At 44.9% G+C, this 12,841-nt stretch overlaps 1 protein-coding gene across 1 annotated transcript in view; it reads left to right on the top strand.

Moving 5' to 3' along the window:
- Positions 1–9,330, top strand: part of LOC112468406 (T-box transcription factor TBX20-like) — a 45,589-nt gene extending 36,259 nt beyond the window's left edge. The window contains exons 5-6 of the mRNA XM_025037559.1: positions 6,326–6,402; positions 6,792–9,330. Of these exons, the coding sequence (XP_024893327.1) occupies positions 6,326–6,402; positions 6,792–7,377 (663 nt within the window). The 3' untranslated portion in view covers positions 7,378–9,330. The remainder of the gene's footprint in view (positions 1–6,325; positions 6,403–6,791) is intronic.
- Positions 9,331–12,841: the final 3,511 nt, after the last annotated feature.

Raw genomic sequence — 12,841 nt, 5'->3', positions numbered from 1 at the left:
TATAACTTCATGACAGCTTACACGTACGTTAAATCATGTATCAGATAAAAGAATATCGTGAGATGACAAGTCTTATTAGTCACTCAATTGTGTAAAAAGAAGTTTCGAAGTGCATATATTATTTATGGATTTGACGAACACTTTGGAATGTTCATTTTTTGTTACACCAAATGTAATTCAGATCTGTATCATTCTTAGAGTTTTATTTGTTTGCGTGAAGGGAAAAGCAGTAAATTTAGGGTTCGGCTTTTGATGTTTTCGACCGGTCGGTCCTTCCTTCGCCTTCTCTTCCTTTGCGAAGGACTTCCTGGTCCGGGTCCAATCGAATCCGCACGCTAACCGCGAGTACGTCGGCGTTGGAATATCCGGGCCCGCCCGGGTCCGCTCCGCCCACCGTGTTCGCAAATTCTCTCTCAATTTTCATCCTGGCTTGGCGCTCTGCAGCTGGACGTAATTGGCTACCTGTCCTTCGATCGGCCGTGCCGATCTGTCCTCGGGCCGCTGTGCCGCGCCGGCCGGTCGACGACGGGGCCCGACGTCGGTGCCCTGCGTGCGTTCCCAACAGAAAATTGCTTTCCGCCACGCCGCGGACCTTGGAAACGCGCGAATTTCGCATTGAAGTTTTCGTCGCGTGACGCGCTTTGAAAGTCGAAGCCGCGGCGCTTACAAGTATACTGGGTGTCCCACCATTACTTCTTACAATGCGGGATCGCATTTTTTTCAACGTTCTCTCCGTATTGAACAAATATTGAATAATAACACCAGAATTGGAATATAAAAAAATCATTTTATTTTATATCGTTTGGAAGAAGTTTAGTCAAAATTATTAATTGAAATTTTACAGTAGACCATCATGTAACATACACAGATATGTGTTCTATCGAACTAAAGTTAATTTGCGAAAGGATATAATTAGCATATAATTATATTTTACATCTTAAACTTTCGTCAAAGAAGTAAGATGATATTAAACTTTTTCTTTCTACTTCTTTCCCTCTCGTAAAAATATCCGTTGTGAAGACTCGATAGCGGCGAGACACCCTGTAGACCCGGCTTTCTGTGCGCCCATTAGCTGCCAGTAATGACGACGGCACCTTTCCGTACGATTGGCGCGGAGAGGATTCTTGAAAATTACTTTGCGAGCGCGGTATGCGACGTACGTCGGCGGTCGGTGTTTAAAGATGAGATCGGGGCTTCTTCCCGCGAGACGCGATGCACCGCAAAAAGGATCATACAAAGGGACATGCGTGATGACGGTAGGACATTGTCGCGAATATATATAACGAGGCGAGTTCGTAACTTTTATCCAACCTTCCGAGACTTGAGACGTATCTCGATTCTGAGTAAAAATGTTTAATGTCCATTTCTGCTAACGTAGATTAACTTTGATCTCGGTTTAACTTACTTTCTAACTTCTAACTTTATCTAACTCTTAAAATTAGAAAAAGGTGAAAGGTAAATTAAACCGAGATTAAAGTTAATCTGCGTTGATAGAAATGGACGTAAATCTTGATATGTAAAAAGGGATTTAGAAAAATATATTCTCGTCCTCTCCTTCGGCAAAATAAAGAATAAATAATTTGAGGATTTTAAATATGATGTTGCCTTAAAATTTATAAAATTTACAAGTTCGCGCACTTTATCAGTATTAATCGTCTAATATAATTATTTCTTCTCGCACGCATGTCCACACGTGAAACTTCTCTATTACGCACATCGGCCACACTCGAGAGTCTTATAGTTAATCGTCTCGTTCTTCCTAATGACTCGCGAACGCGAAAGATCGCCGGATGTTTCGTTCGCGTACCGCGTATCGTGCCCGACACGACATACGTTCTCGTGCGTGGCGGAGCGTCATCTCTCGGGATGCATCTCCCCCGAGGATTTATTCGCACGCGGCGGGCGATGCGCTCGGCCATCGGGCTCGGGGGCTACCGGGCCGTGCAGAACGTCGAGCATGCGAGGCGAATTTATCACGTGGTGTACCACTCGCTGCGCGCTACACGGCCGACATCGTAAATCGGTCTGGGAAGTGGTCCAAGCGTTTGGCCGAGCCGTGTCAGCGAAATCGTATAACTTCGACGGGTCGGCCGCGTTTGTTGCAAACCCCGCCCCAGTGGCGTCGAGGTTTCAACGCCACATTGCTGGAAATTTCATCCATCAACGCGATAGAACTCCTGTGTATCACGTCGATCTAAACGTGACCGTTTAATTTAGTATTGTTTAACATAAAATTGTAAACAACGCTTTTTTGACAGTTTTACAGTAAGGAGCGATTAGAAAATCTAACATTTTCAGCAAATCAAGACTGCGAAGAATAACGAAATTCTATTCTTTATCTAACACAAGAGATAAACTTTATACTTTGTGCAAAATTTTAGGAAAATATTCAAAGTTGAGGATTAGCAATTTTAGGAGGGAAAAGGGTGGGATTTGATGAAATTTGCAAGTGTAACGCCACGCCATTGCCGACCAGCAGACCTACCGTAAAGCAAAGAGCTCGACAAGAATGTCGGTCGGCAAAACGCGGTAAAGCGCCGATATCAAAGACCAGAAGTCGTTCTGAACTCGCGTCCGGTATAGTTCGTCTCGCGGATCTCAAAGACCCGCGCGACGGAATATCGCCGGCGATCCGCTCATAAAGTGACGACGACGACGACGACGACGACGCGAATCGTCAGGCAGACCGATGACGAGAGGCGAATGCAGACAGAGAGGGGAAAGATGTAGATGAGAACGTAGACGGAGGTGGCGAGATGTTGTCGAGGGAGCGACGATGCTGACGATGGTGGTGGTGCTGGTCGTGGCGGACCAGATGTTTGGCTAATGATGTCAGCGGAATCGTAACTAAAACCGAGGCGGCCCCGGACTTAGCACCGGCTTAGCCTCAGCTTTGAAGGAAAGAGTCTTATTACCGGGGCCTGCACGTGCTGCTCGTGAGCGCGAAACCGTAGGGTAATTGGACCACCCACTCGACACACCAAGAGTGCCACTCTCCGTTCGTCGCTCCCTCGCTGCCTCCTCCCTTCCTTCTCTTCCTTTTTTTTCTCGTCCTCCGTCGCCGAGGACGCGAAAACGGCGGCGAGCTTTCGACGAGCAGATAAACTGGAAGTCGCGCGACGACTTCCAGTCCCGACAGTCGTCGATGCATTCGCTCTCACTTGCAATGCTACACGCGGAAAGAGATGCTAAACGTGTCTCACGGGCTTATTGAGAACAGATTGCTTTACCGCGACACGTGAAGTCATCGCGATTATCGGATAAATGTATAACGGGTGAATGGGGATGATGGCTGCTTCATATATATGTCGATAATAGATTACAGATGTAAATTACGAGACTCGTCCCTTGCCTTAGAAGCTGTTGTTGAAAATAAAAAGATACGACGTGTATTTAAATAAAGGGATACATGGAATACCGGATTGGTTTTGAAAGTTATCTAATATCTTGAATGTTGAATAGTTTTCAAACTATTCTACTTAATAATATAGATGATGGAATATAAATTATGTTTAAATTTTATTATTTCATTTTTATATATTTATAAAGACACGCGTTCTTTTAATCTTTTTATTGCTTCTCTGAAAGACAGGAGCTTTCGCACTTTTACAAAGTCTGTTAATCGATCGAATATCTTTAGCTATATTGATGGAATTAATGTTTCTGCTACACATTACTAACATCGAATATTTTTTAATACCGTACAGTATTAAATTATAATATTGAAATAACGATGCACATTGCAATAGTTTTCTTCAAATCGGATTTTTATCGTGGAAATGGGATGCCTCGTTTGCTTCCCCAGTTTTGGGACAGTGCGGATTAATTGGACCACCTACGGGTAACCGAAGTTGCGACAAGCGGCTCCTTTTTCCAAATAAATACACGCGTGTTGTGTCTCATCTCGGATGGCGGGAGGGAGGGTCTCCCGAAAGACCCCAAGCAGTCGAAGCAGCAGGAGCGTGTCGTACGGACGAACCGCGCCGCATCTCGTCCGTGACACTCGACCCGGAAGACAAGACTGATTTATGCCTGCTGGCCTCGCCGGACGGAAATTAGATGGGTTCGTGTCGAGGGATATCACTGCGCTTGTTTGACATTTTTATGCGGTACCACCGATGCTTTCTTTCGTCCGAGCGCCAGTGCGCGTGGGAAGGCGTTAATTAACGGCATCGTCTAATCATCCAATTACCAACTCGATTTTAAGCCTGACTATTACCTTTGGCATCCGCAAATTTATCAAGAAAGATTATATATGCGTATCTTTATAACACTAACCGAAAATGTTAATTCTTTAAAGATGTATGTCATAAATTTACTTTAATTTTTTATAATAATTCCGTAATTTTTTGTAATTATCTTTCGACATGTTTGCGACGGCCTTAATTATCTTAACAGTTCTGATTTATTTTGAGTAGATCCGCAAAAAAATATTGCTAAAATTGATATTTTAATTGATAAATCCATGATATATTTTAATCTGTATTTTATGATTATTTATGTATATTCCACAATTGAGACGTACGCAGTTTTTCAAGATTTTTCTTTTTTAAATTAGTAATAGCTGCTACTAATAATTAGGTTAATAACTAAGATACACAACGTGTACCCTCTCATTATGAGGATACACGTCGTAATAAAACAACAGAAATTGTTCGGGTTTGTAGAACGTAATTGTCTTATTGTTATTCACTAATGTATCTTTCATGGTCACGAGCGTCGTGTAACGTAAGAAAGCTGCCGCATTTCGCGCTTAAACGCGGAAAATTTTGTCGGTTCAACACAACATTTTATGTTTGGAAACTTCGCAACAGTTCGGACGCAGGTATCCCCCCGGGAATCAGGCAACGAAATCTGTCCTCAAAGGTTTTGCCGAAATGGGAGCGTGCAAGGCGAAGGCTGTCTGTTAGATGGTTCATGTTGGAGACCTCGGAAACGAGGCCACCTGTATATATCCGTCCCATCCGTCGTGGGTGGGCCTGTAGGTAACGCGAAACACCAAACTTGGGGTGCGGATCTGACTTAGGGTAGATGTTCGTAGGGGTGGGACACACGAGCGGGAGAGGAAATGCAGCCTAACCACTTAAGAGGCTACTACAAACGTGACGATATGTAGACTAACACGTAGACAAACTTTCTCGGATTTCTTCCTGTCGACCACCGTGATGGTTTCTTAAGTGTCGAGCGCGAACAAAGCGTTCTTTGCCCTCGCAGTGAGAGGTAGGTCTTGCCTGCTAACGTAGCAATACACAGCATAGACTATGAGAATAAAATAGACCCATTATACAGAAAATGGAAAGAAAGAAGGAGAAGATCATTTACTATTTACTAGGAGCGAAAAATCATTTATTTTGTGAAGCAAGCGTTTAAGAAGGGGATCACTTTAATGACTACAAATCTATGATTTTACGAAGAAAATGAATGAAAAGCTTTCTTCTTAACAATGCCTTTTGTGTATTAGAATAACATTTTGTTAAAATGCATACAGCCTATACATATACACAGATACATTTATTAAATTCATTACGTCTCATAATTTTTCTCATGTCACTCTCGAACACTGGGAGATTTCCAGCAAGCGACACAAGTCGACACAAACGTCGTTCTATCTTCCTTTTTTGGCAATGAGTAACAAAGACAAAACGACACTTGTGTCGACTTGTGTCGCTTGCTGGAAAGCTCCCACTGTCAGCTCTTTTCATCGTTAATAAATTGTAAAACTGTCCAATTCTATTGTGCTAAGGAGACACTTTATCGAAGGGTTATTAACTGTCGTATATACGATATTCGATATCGAGCAATATCGCGGTTGCTTATCTCACCCCAGTCAAAAGTAATATCCGAACTCTCGATTCGAACGGTGAATCAGCCAACGATGCTACTATTCGCCAGAAAAATCTCGGAACCGGTGCATCCCGATCCCCGGCTCGCACCCGTAACGCCCGCGAGGATTCCCGTGCATCAGCGACATTCCCCTATCTCTTCTCCGATCCCCCTGATTCCCCTACTTCCTCCTCTCGCCTCATATAGGTACGTCGCTTCGCCGCCTTCTTCTAATTTTACGAGCCGTTGACTCCCGATCGATGGAACGAACCGTTTCGAAACAGCCGGCCGTTTTCCGCCACGCGCCGTTGGCTGGCCGTCCGGTGACGTAATTTTCCCGGAGCGAAACCGAGCTGTCGCGCGCGCCGGGGAATAAGATCGGGGAATTTGCGAGAGATCGTCGATGTTAGTGCAAGTCCGGGGGCGACTCCGGATCTCTCCGATCTCGCCAATCTCCTGTCCGCCATGTACTAACCGACGGCCGTTTTTCCGCCTGTTACAGATCACGAAGCTCAAGATCGACAGTAATCCGTTCGCCAAGGGCTTTCGGGACTCCTCTCGTCTCACGGACTTCGAAAGGTAAACTCCTCCTTGCTAACATTAGATAGCGGTAAATTTGATGAAATCTGCGATGATAAAATGATTTGCAACGACATAAATCATATTGATCTTGCTTGAAACAGATTCTATATTAATGTACGAAAAGAGATTTATCTTTTTCTTTTTTGAGTTAAGTTTATTTACTAGCCTGTGAAATTGCAATTAGCTACCGGACTTAAAGGAGATCATTAATCTTAATGGCATCTAAGACCTATGTCAAAAGAAGATAAATTAAACAAAAAACCTGGAATGGACAATCCATTTGTGAATTTTGCTTGTAACGGCTGACAAAGTTTTGAGCTCAATGTCCTTCCGGAGAATCGTGCGGCTAGACGACGGTATGCATAATGGAGCAGCTTCCCTTTCAGGGAGACCATGGAGTCAATGCTGGCAGAACAGCAATCGCTGAGGTTTCCGCATCGGCTGCCCTTTGAGGTGGAGCAGCTCCAAGCGGGCGCCGTGAGCAATCTCAGCCTCGAAGAGAAAGCTTTGTGGGCCGCGCGTTCTCAAATGCTGCTGAGGGCGGCGGCGGCCGTGGCTGCCAGTCCTTACGCCCAGTTGGTCAACCCCGCTCTGGTCGCCTATCCGGGCGCCTCGGCCGCGGGCACTAGCCATCAGCAGCAACAGCATCAGCAACAGCAGCAGCAGCAGCAACAGCAACTGGGCCACTTCTGGTGGGCCTCGTCGCTCGGATCCACTATCTTTGCAGCGGCGCATCACCAACAGCAGCTGGTCGCGTCCAGCTCCCAGCAGAACCCGTCGGGCCCGGCGGCCCCCCGGCCGCTCTACCCGTCGCCTCTTGCCCTGGGCCATCACCGATTCTCGCCCTATCACACGGCGACCGTCCCCAAGTCCTCGACGCCGGCTGCGCCGTCGCCGTCGCCGTCCAGAAGGGCGACCCCGTCGCCCACGGATAGTCTCAGCAGGGAGGCCCAAGACCTCTCGCCCTCGTAGTCCCTTGTGGCTTCATTAGGGAAACAATGGTTCACGATTTTCTCGTGAAGGGACTCTAGAAGGAGTTTGAAATATTTTACTAAGACTGCGCGACGAAAGCTGGTTTTTCCTCATTCAGAAATAGGAGATTCCGCGCAATTGGATCGCGAATTGCGTTGTGACTTTTTTATAGAGGAATCTAATTCCTCTCCATGTGATGAAAGTCTCCTTTTCTCGACTTAGACCGAAGCGTAGCGATTAATTCGCCTTGCAATAATTCGTCTTCTTTCACGGAGAACTGACGAAGATTTGTGCGCGCGGTGAAAGTCGATTTCCATCGTATTATCTTTACTTCAAGTAATTCTTATTTTTTTTAGATTTCGGAGAATTTTTAGCAGTTATAGAATGTTCTCATTAGAAGTGCAATATCTATCGTAATTATTATCTATATTTTCTTGTCTTTATTATATTATTAAGGAGCCGGTCTCCATTCCATTAGAATACAAGATGAACGAGCATTCTCACATTCGTATTATGGATGCGTAACAAAGCAAATCGTTACGAAATGTTTGCGCGAACGGGGATCGATTTTCGTCGCGCGGCGTCGCACGGCGTCGAAAGGCGTCAGGAGGAGGTCGCCGCGTGTCCGCGGTTTCGACGAAACGTACAGAATCCGGCGTGAATAGCAACGATAATTGTGCGGTGTCAAAGGTTCCCGAGTTGGCCACGGCGATTTGTCGCTCTCCGTCTTTCTATCGTGCCGCGAAGACGATGCGGAGGAAAGAAAACGTAAAGCTCACGTTCTCCGAGAGTCTGAATGCTCTCTCGGCTGAACTTTCGACCTTTGGCGGGCATGGTGGCAGGCGCAGGGGACCCGAGCCGTCTCACGTGACTCGGCGATTCCGTTGTCTCCCGACTGAACCCTGGGATCGAGAGGAGCACACGTATCTTTGCCTTGATCAGCGATTGGAAGCGATAGGGCCGCCGTGATCCTGGTAGTCAGGATGCACCTAGGGACGCACTTTGAAATCGATAAGAATAAAAGAATTGTCGTCGCGCAAAAATTTGTTACACTTTCAGAAGATGCTGGCAATAAGAGATTTTCAAGCTTAATTTTCATTCATTCTGTATGTTTTATTCTAATACATGTATCTTGCAGCACCGTAGGTTGATCACCAAGACTGCTTTCAGTGAAGGAACTGCGATGATACGCCAAATCGGATAGCATGATTTCTCAAGCGGAAATATTTTCGTTATGCACCCCATATATTTCCATGTTTCGTTTGTTCATTTTGTAGTCGCGTATTTTTGTACGCAAGAAACACGGTTACGTCATTTCGAGGTCGAACTGCCGCAAAGATGATCTTCGGTGGATCGCACGCGCGAAGAATACAAACGGATTGTAAATATGTAACCATGCTGGTTCTAAAGGCGGCATAATTGCCGTACATAATACACGTATATGCATCTTTAAGGGCAACTAAGCTGTACGGCGACTAAAGTCTACTTGTATATAGGTATACATATATCTACTTGCGATATAAGATAATTACGCCTCTATCTCTTGTAATATAAGCTGTATATTTCGTATCACGAGCTATTGTTATCGTTATTTATGTTTCGATTCCATACTTCGACGCGGAGTGGGCGCGAAGTGAGCGCGCTGGACGCGATGCGTTTCGACTGAAAGTACCTATACGAACCTTCGATAAGTCGTTCAAGGAAGACCGAGAACTTCGACATCCGATTCACGTTTAAGTTGAGCGTAAATGAGAGGTTGAAGAATTAGGATCATTAAGGATCTCCGAGCGACACTTCGCGCGTTCTCCGCGAACACCTAAAGGATTATTATCGCCGCGGCGATTAGTGTTAGTGTAGAGCGTTATATTGTTAATGCTTGTGTTGTGAGGAACGCATACACCTATTGCTGTGCAAGCTGCTCCCTTGTAAATAAACCCTAATAAACTTCTTGTACCGAATATTTTCGCGCGTCGCCGAAATTTCCCCCCGAATATTCTCCCTTTGATTATCCATGCATTTCTTTCACATTCCACTCGTTCCCAAAATTGTCCCGTTTAAATTACAAGAACTTTTGAAAAGATAAACAGAGACTTAATTTTTAATTACCCGAATTCGTAAGAATTTAATGCAGGATAATCCATGCGGGAGGTACTGAAGTATACATCATATCGTTATCATATAATTAACTCATAAATAACACAAACATTTCCTTCTCTCTCTTGTAGATTATTTATCGTCGCGCCGCAGATATTATCCTACGGACAAATCGCTCGAGTATCTACTCTCTCATCCTTGGCGTGGGTAAATCTGATGTGATCGAGGTAAGGAACTATTATTCGCAGTGATTCTGCTCGAGCTGGCGTGTACACGCTTAGGCAAATGTTGTCGGTTCTGTACGGTTGGGCTACAGGATGCCCCGTTTAAAGGCATCATCACGCGATCCTCAAGCCGACCGTGCGATTAGGGGATGAAGGAGTCACCATTTGCTGGAAATGCAAACCGGCGGCGAGACCGACTGATCGCCGACACGGTCACGAGACCGTTCTCGTGTCGTTATTTTCGCCAGGTATTTTCGTCAGCGCACGTGACACGCGTTTATTATGATAAAGAATTATTTATATTTTAATAATATATATTTTAGTATATTTTAATGTTATGTTTTAAGTTGCTGAAATACTTATGGATCTTGAGAGCAAACACATTGAAATTCATATTTTACAGCATCGTATATAATACTTGATCCTATATATTGCATTTAAAGTTCTCTCGTGTATCAAGGGTAGTAACACACGTCGTTGAGCATTTTCTTTAACAAATTTCTACAAACTGGTTTTGATCTTGCTGTATTCTTTATAATCATTAACACATATTTATTTTATCTTCCGTTAAGATCGCGAACATGTATGAAAGCCGTAACTTTCATTGCAACCGCAATTGAAAAATAATTAATTAGCATACTAAACTGGGATTAAATTTATCATTCGCCAAGATATTCGCTTTATTAATTCGTCGGGCGATCATCGTGTCGTAAAGTGGACAGAATGAATACATTTTCGTCGTTATGGCCGTATCAGGCGGGCATTAGGCATGAATAGACATGCGGCCGGTCGGCCTGCCGATCCATCCTTCGGTCGTAAATCACGCGTCGCGTTCGGCACGAAAGGGCGACGGGATCCGGTATTAGTGGCGGCGCGCCGAGAGGAGTGACACGGTGAGAGCGTTACGACGAAAAAGGGAAAAAGCGGGCGCAACGTCTCGTCGTCGTAAACATCGAGGATGTCCGGTCGCTTGATTAGGGCCCCCCTCCCGTCGCGTCGCCGTAAAGCACGCGATTGCGATTGCGCCTTCGGTAAAAAGACCGGGCACGACGGCGCATGAATCGCCTCTGCTTTATTAAAGAGGAACACATTTTGCCGCGCGAGAGCGACTTCTGATGGGAATATAATTTACGAAAAATTTGTCACGGACACCAGACGTCTAAAGTCTTAATCGTTCGGATATTCTCCACGCGTATTTTGGATTTTTTTTACTCTAAAACTTGGGCGCTGTTTAACATGCTATATTGTTATATTAAATTATATATTATATATTAAATTATTATTTATAGTAAATGCTTATTCATGGGCAAATTATTTTGAGCAAATTTTTGCATTATCAATCTTTGAGTTTGACGTGTAAAGTACTATGCAGAGGTCTCAATAATTTTTCGTTGTATTATTTCTCTTAGATGATTCTTTCCGAGTTCGCGCTCGAGAAAAATATTTGGGCGTTTCGTTTTCTTCTAGCGCCGCGGATTTTGTGGTACAACCGTGTAATTTCGCGCAAGAACGGCGCATTATCGCGGACAGAAGGTGAATTGTACCACCGGGTCTAAACGATCTCTTGCAGGACACACCGCGAGAACCGTCGCCAAGGTGTCGGCGAGCTGGCGGTGGCGTTTTAATGTGGAATAAAGGCATTATAAACCCATTAGCCGGTGGGCGAGCCCGGGTCCCGACTTGCGTGCGAATGTGCGCCCATCGCCGCCGCTCTTTATTTGAATACACAAAACATTAACGGCCTTGCTCGTCTCGCCGTCGCGCCTTCGTCCTGCGCCCGTCAGTTCGGTATATTCTTGGCGCCGATCCCCGCTCGCATCTTTCCGTGACGTACTTTTTCTCAAACATTTAACTCATTTCTCCCGGCGAATTTCTTAATTTAACCATCTTGCAATTTATGTGCGATTTTTCTTGAACGGAAATGTTAACGTGACGGATGTATCGTTGGGTAGTTTAAAAAGATTCGATTTTCTGAAAATCCCCTCTCGCTTTCCGAACCTGCCAGTTTGATTATTGTGATCTTCCTTTACGCAACGCGTATTTTGCAGACTTTTATAGCTTACGGTACTCGTTAAAGTAATACACCCCTTCAACTGTGACGTACAACGCACAGCTTCGTTTCTACTTTTTCGTATTTGCTGCATTTCTCCTCGCCTCGAGACGCACCCAGCCTTACTTCGTACATTATTATGTTAATTTCTACTTTACAATCTAATTCCCTATATATAGAATACCCGGAGGGAGATTCGTATTCTAAGATATATAATAAACTTTTCTCTTCCTTTTTCTCTCTCTTCTTATAAGGCCGATTTCATTCGTTTCTTTTCCCTCCTCATCTTTCTCTCTTTCTTTGTCTTCTCTCACCCCCTCTTCCGAGAGATACTGCGTCAGTCTTAATAACAACTTGCTTAACCGACTCACGCACCGCTCATCCAGCGTGTCTGTTAAATCGTTAATTACTCCCGCGAGAAGGTGAAGCCGGAGAAAGAGCGACTGGAGAGAGGAAAGAGATCGGAAAAAGAGATGGATCTGAAAAGAACGAACGCGGAGAGAGCCAATTTGCGAAAAGCAACGGCAAGCAGGGGAACCAGGACGACGAAGTCACCTCGTCGTACCCTTTTTTTTCTTGTTCTCCTTCTTTCCCCTCGCTCTGCATGTCTCTTAAACATCATGACGAAACGCCCACTTCCTGGCCGATTCACGGCTACTTTATTCCGCGTTTGAGAGCGAAAGGGGCACAAAAATGCAAGCCGACGGAGGAAAAGTGAAAAGAAGAAAGAACGGAGGGGAGAGAGAAAGAGGGGGAGTCGATTTGCCTAATTTGCTCGGTAATGTCCCGCCGAGAATTAACGAGCTTTGAAGAGAGACAACAGAATATGAGGAATGGAGAAGGGATGAGGGGATAAGGAGAGAAGGAGGGGTGCTGCATCTAGCACCGGCATTAATTACGTCGCCACAGGTGCCAACAACCTGATTATCAGGTCTTGATCGAATCTCGATCGCCGGTTCCGATTACGTTGGCATCTTAAACGCAAGCGGGGTACCAACCCCCTTTCGCCAGTATCTCAAGCTCGCCGAGGTTTGTGACTTTGCGTAACTTTCGTCAACTCCATCGAATCATATGTTAACAGAAAGTATATTAAACT

This window comes from Temnothorax curvispinosus, unplaced genomic scaffold (genome assembly GCF_003070985.1).
Source record: "Temnothorax curvispinosus isolate PA1 unplaced genomic scaffold, ASM307098v1 QBEX01018442.1, whole genome shotgun sequence".
NCBI lineage: Eukaryota > Metazoa > Arthropoda > Insecta > Hymenoptera > Formicidae > Temnothorax > Temnothorax curvispinosus.
Note: the sequence above shows the minus strand (reverse complement) of the source record. Positions and strands in the feature narration are given on the sequence as shown.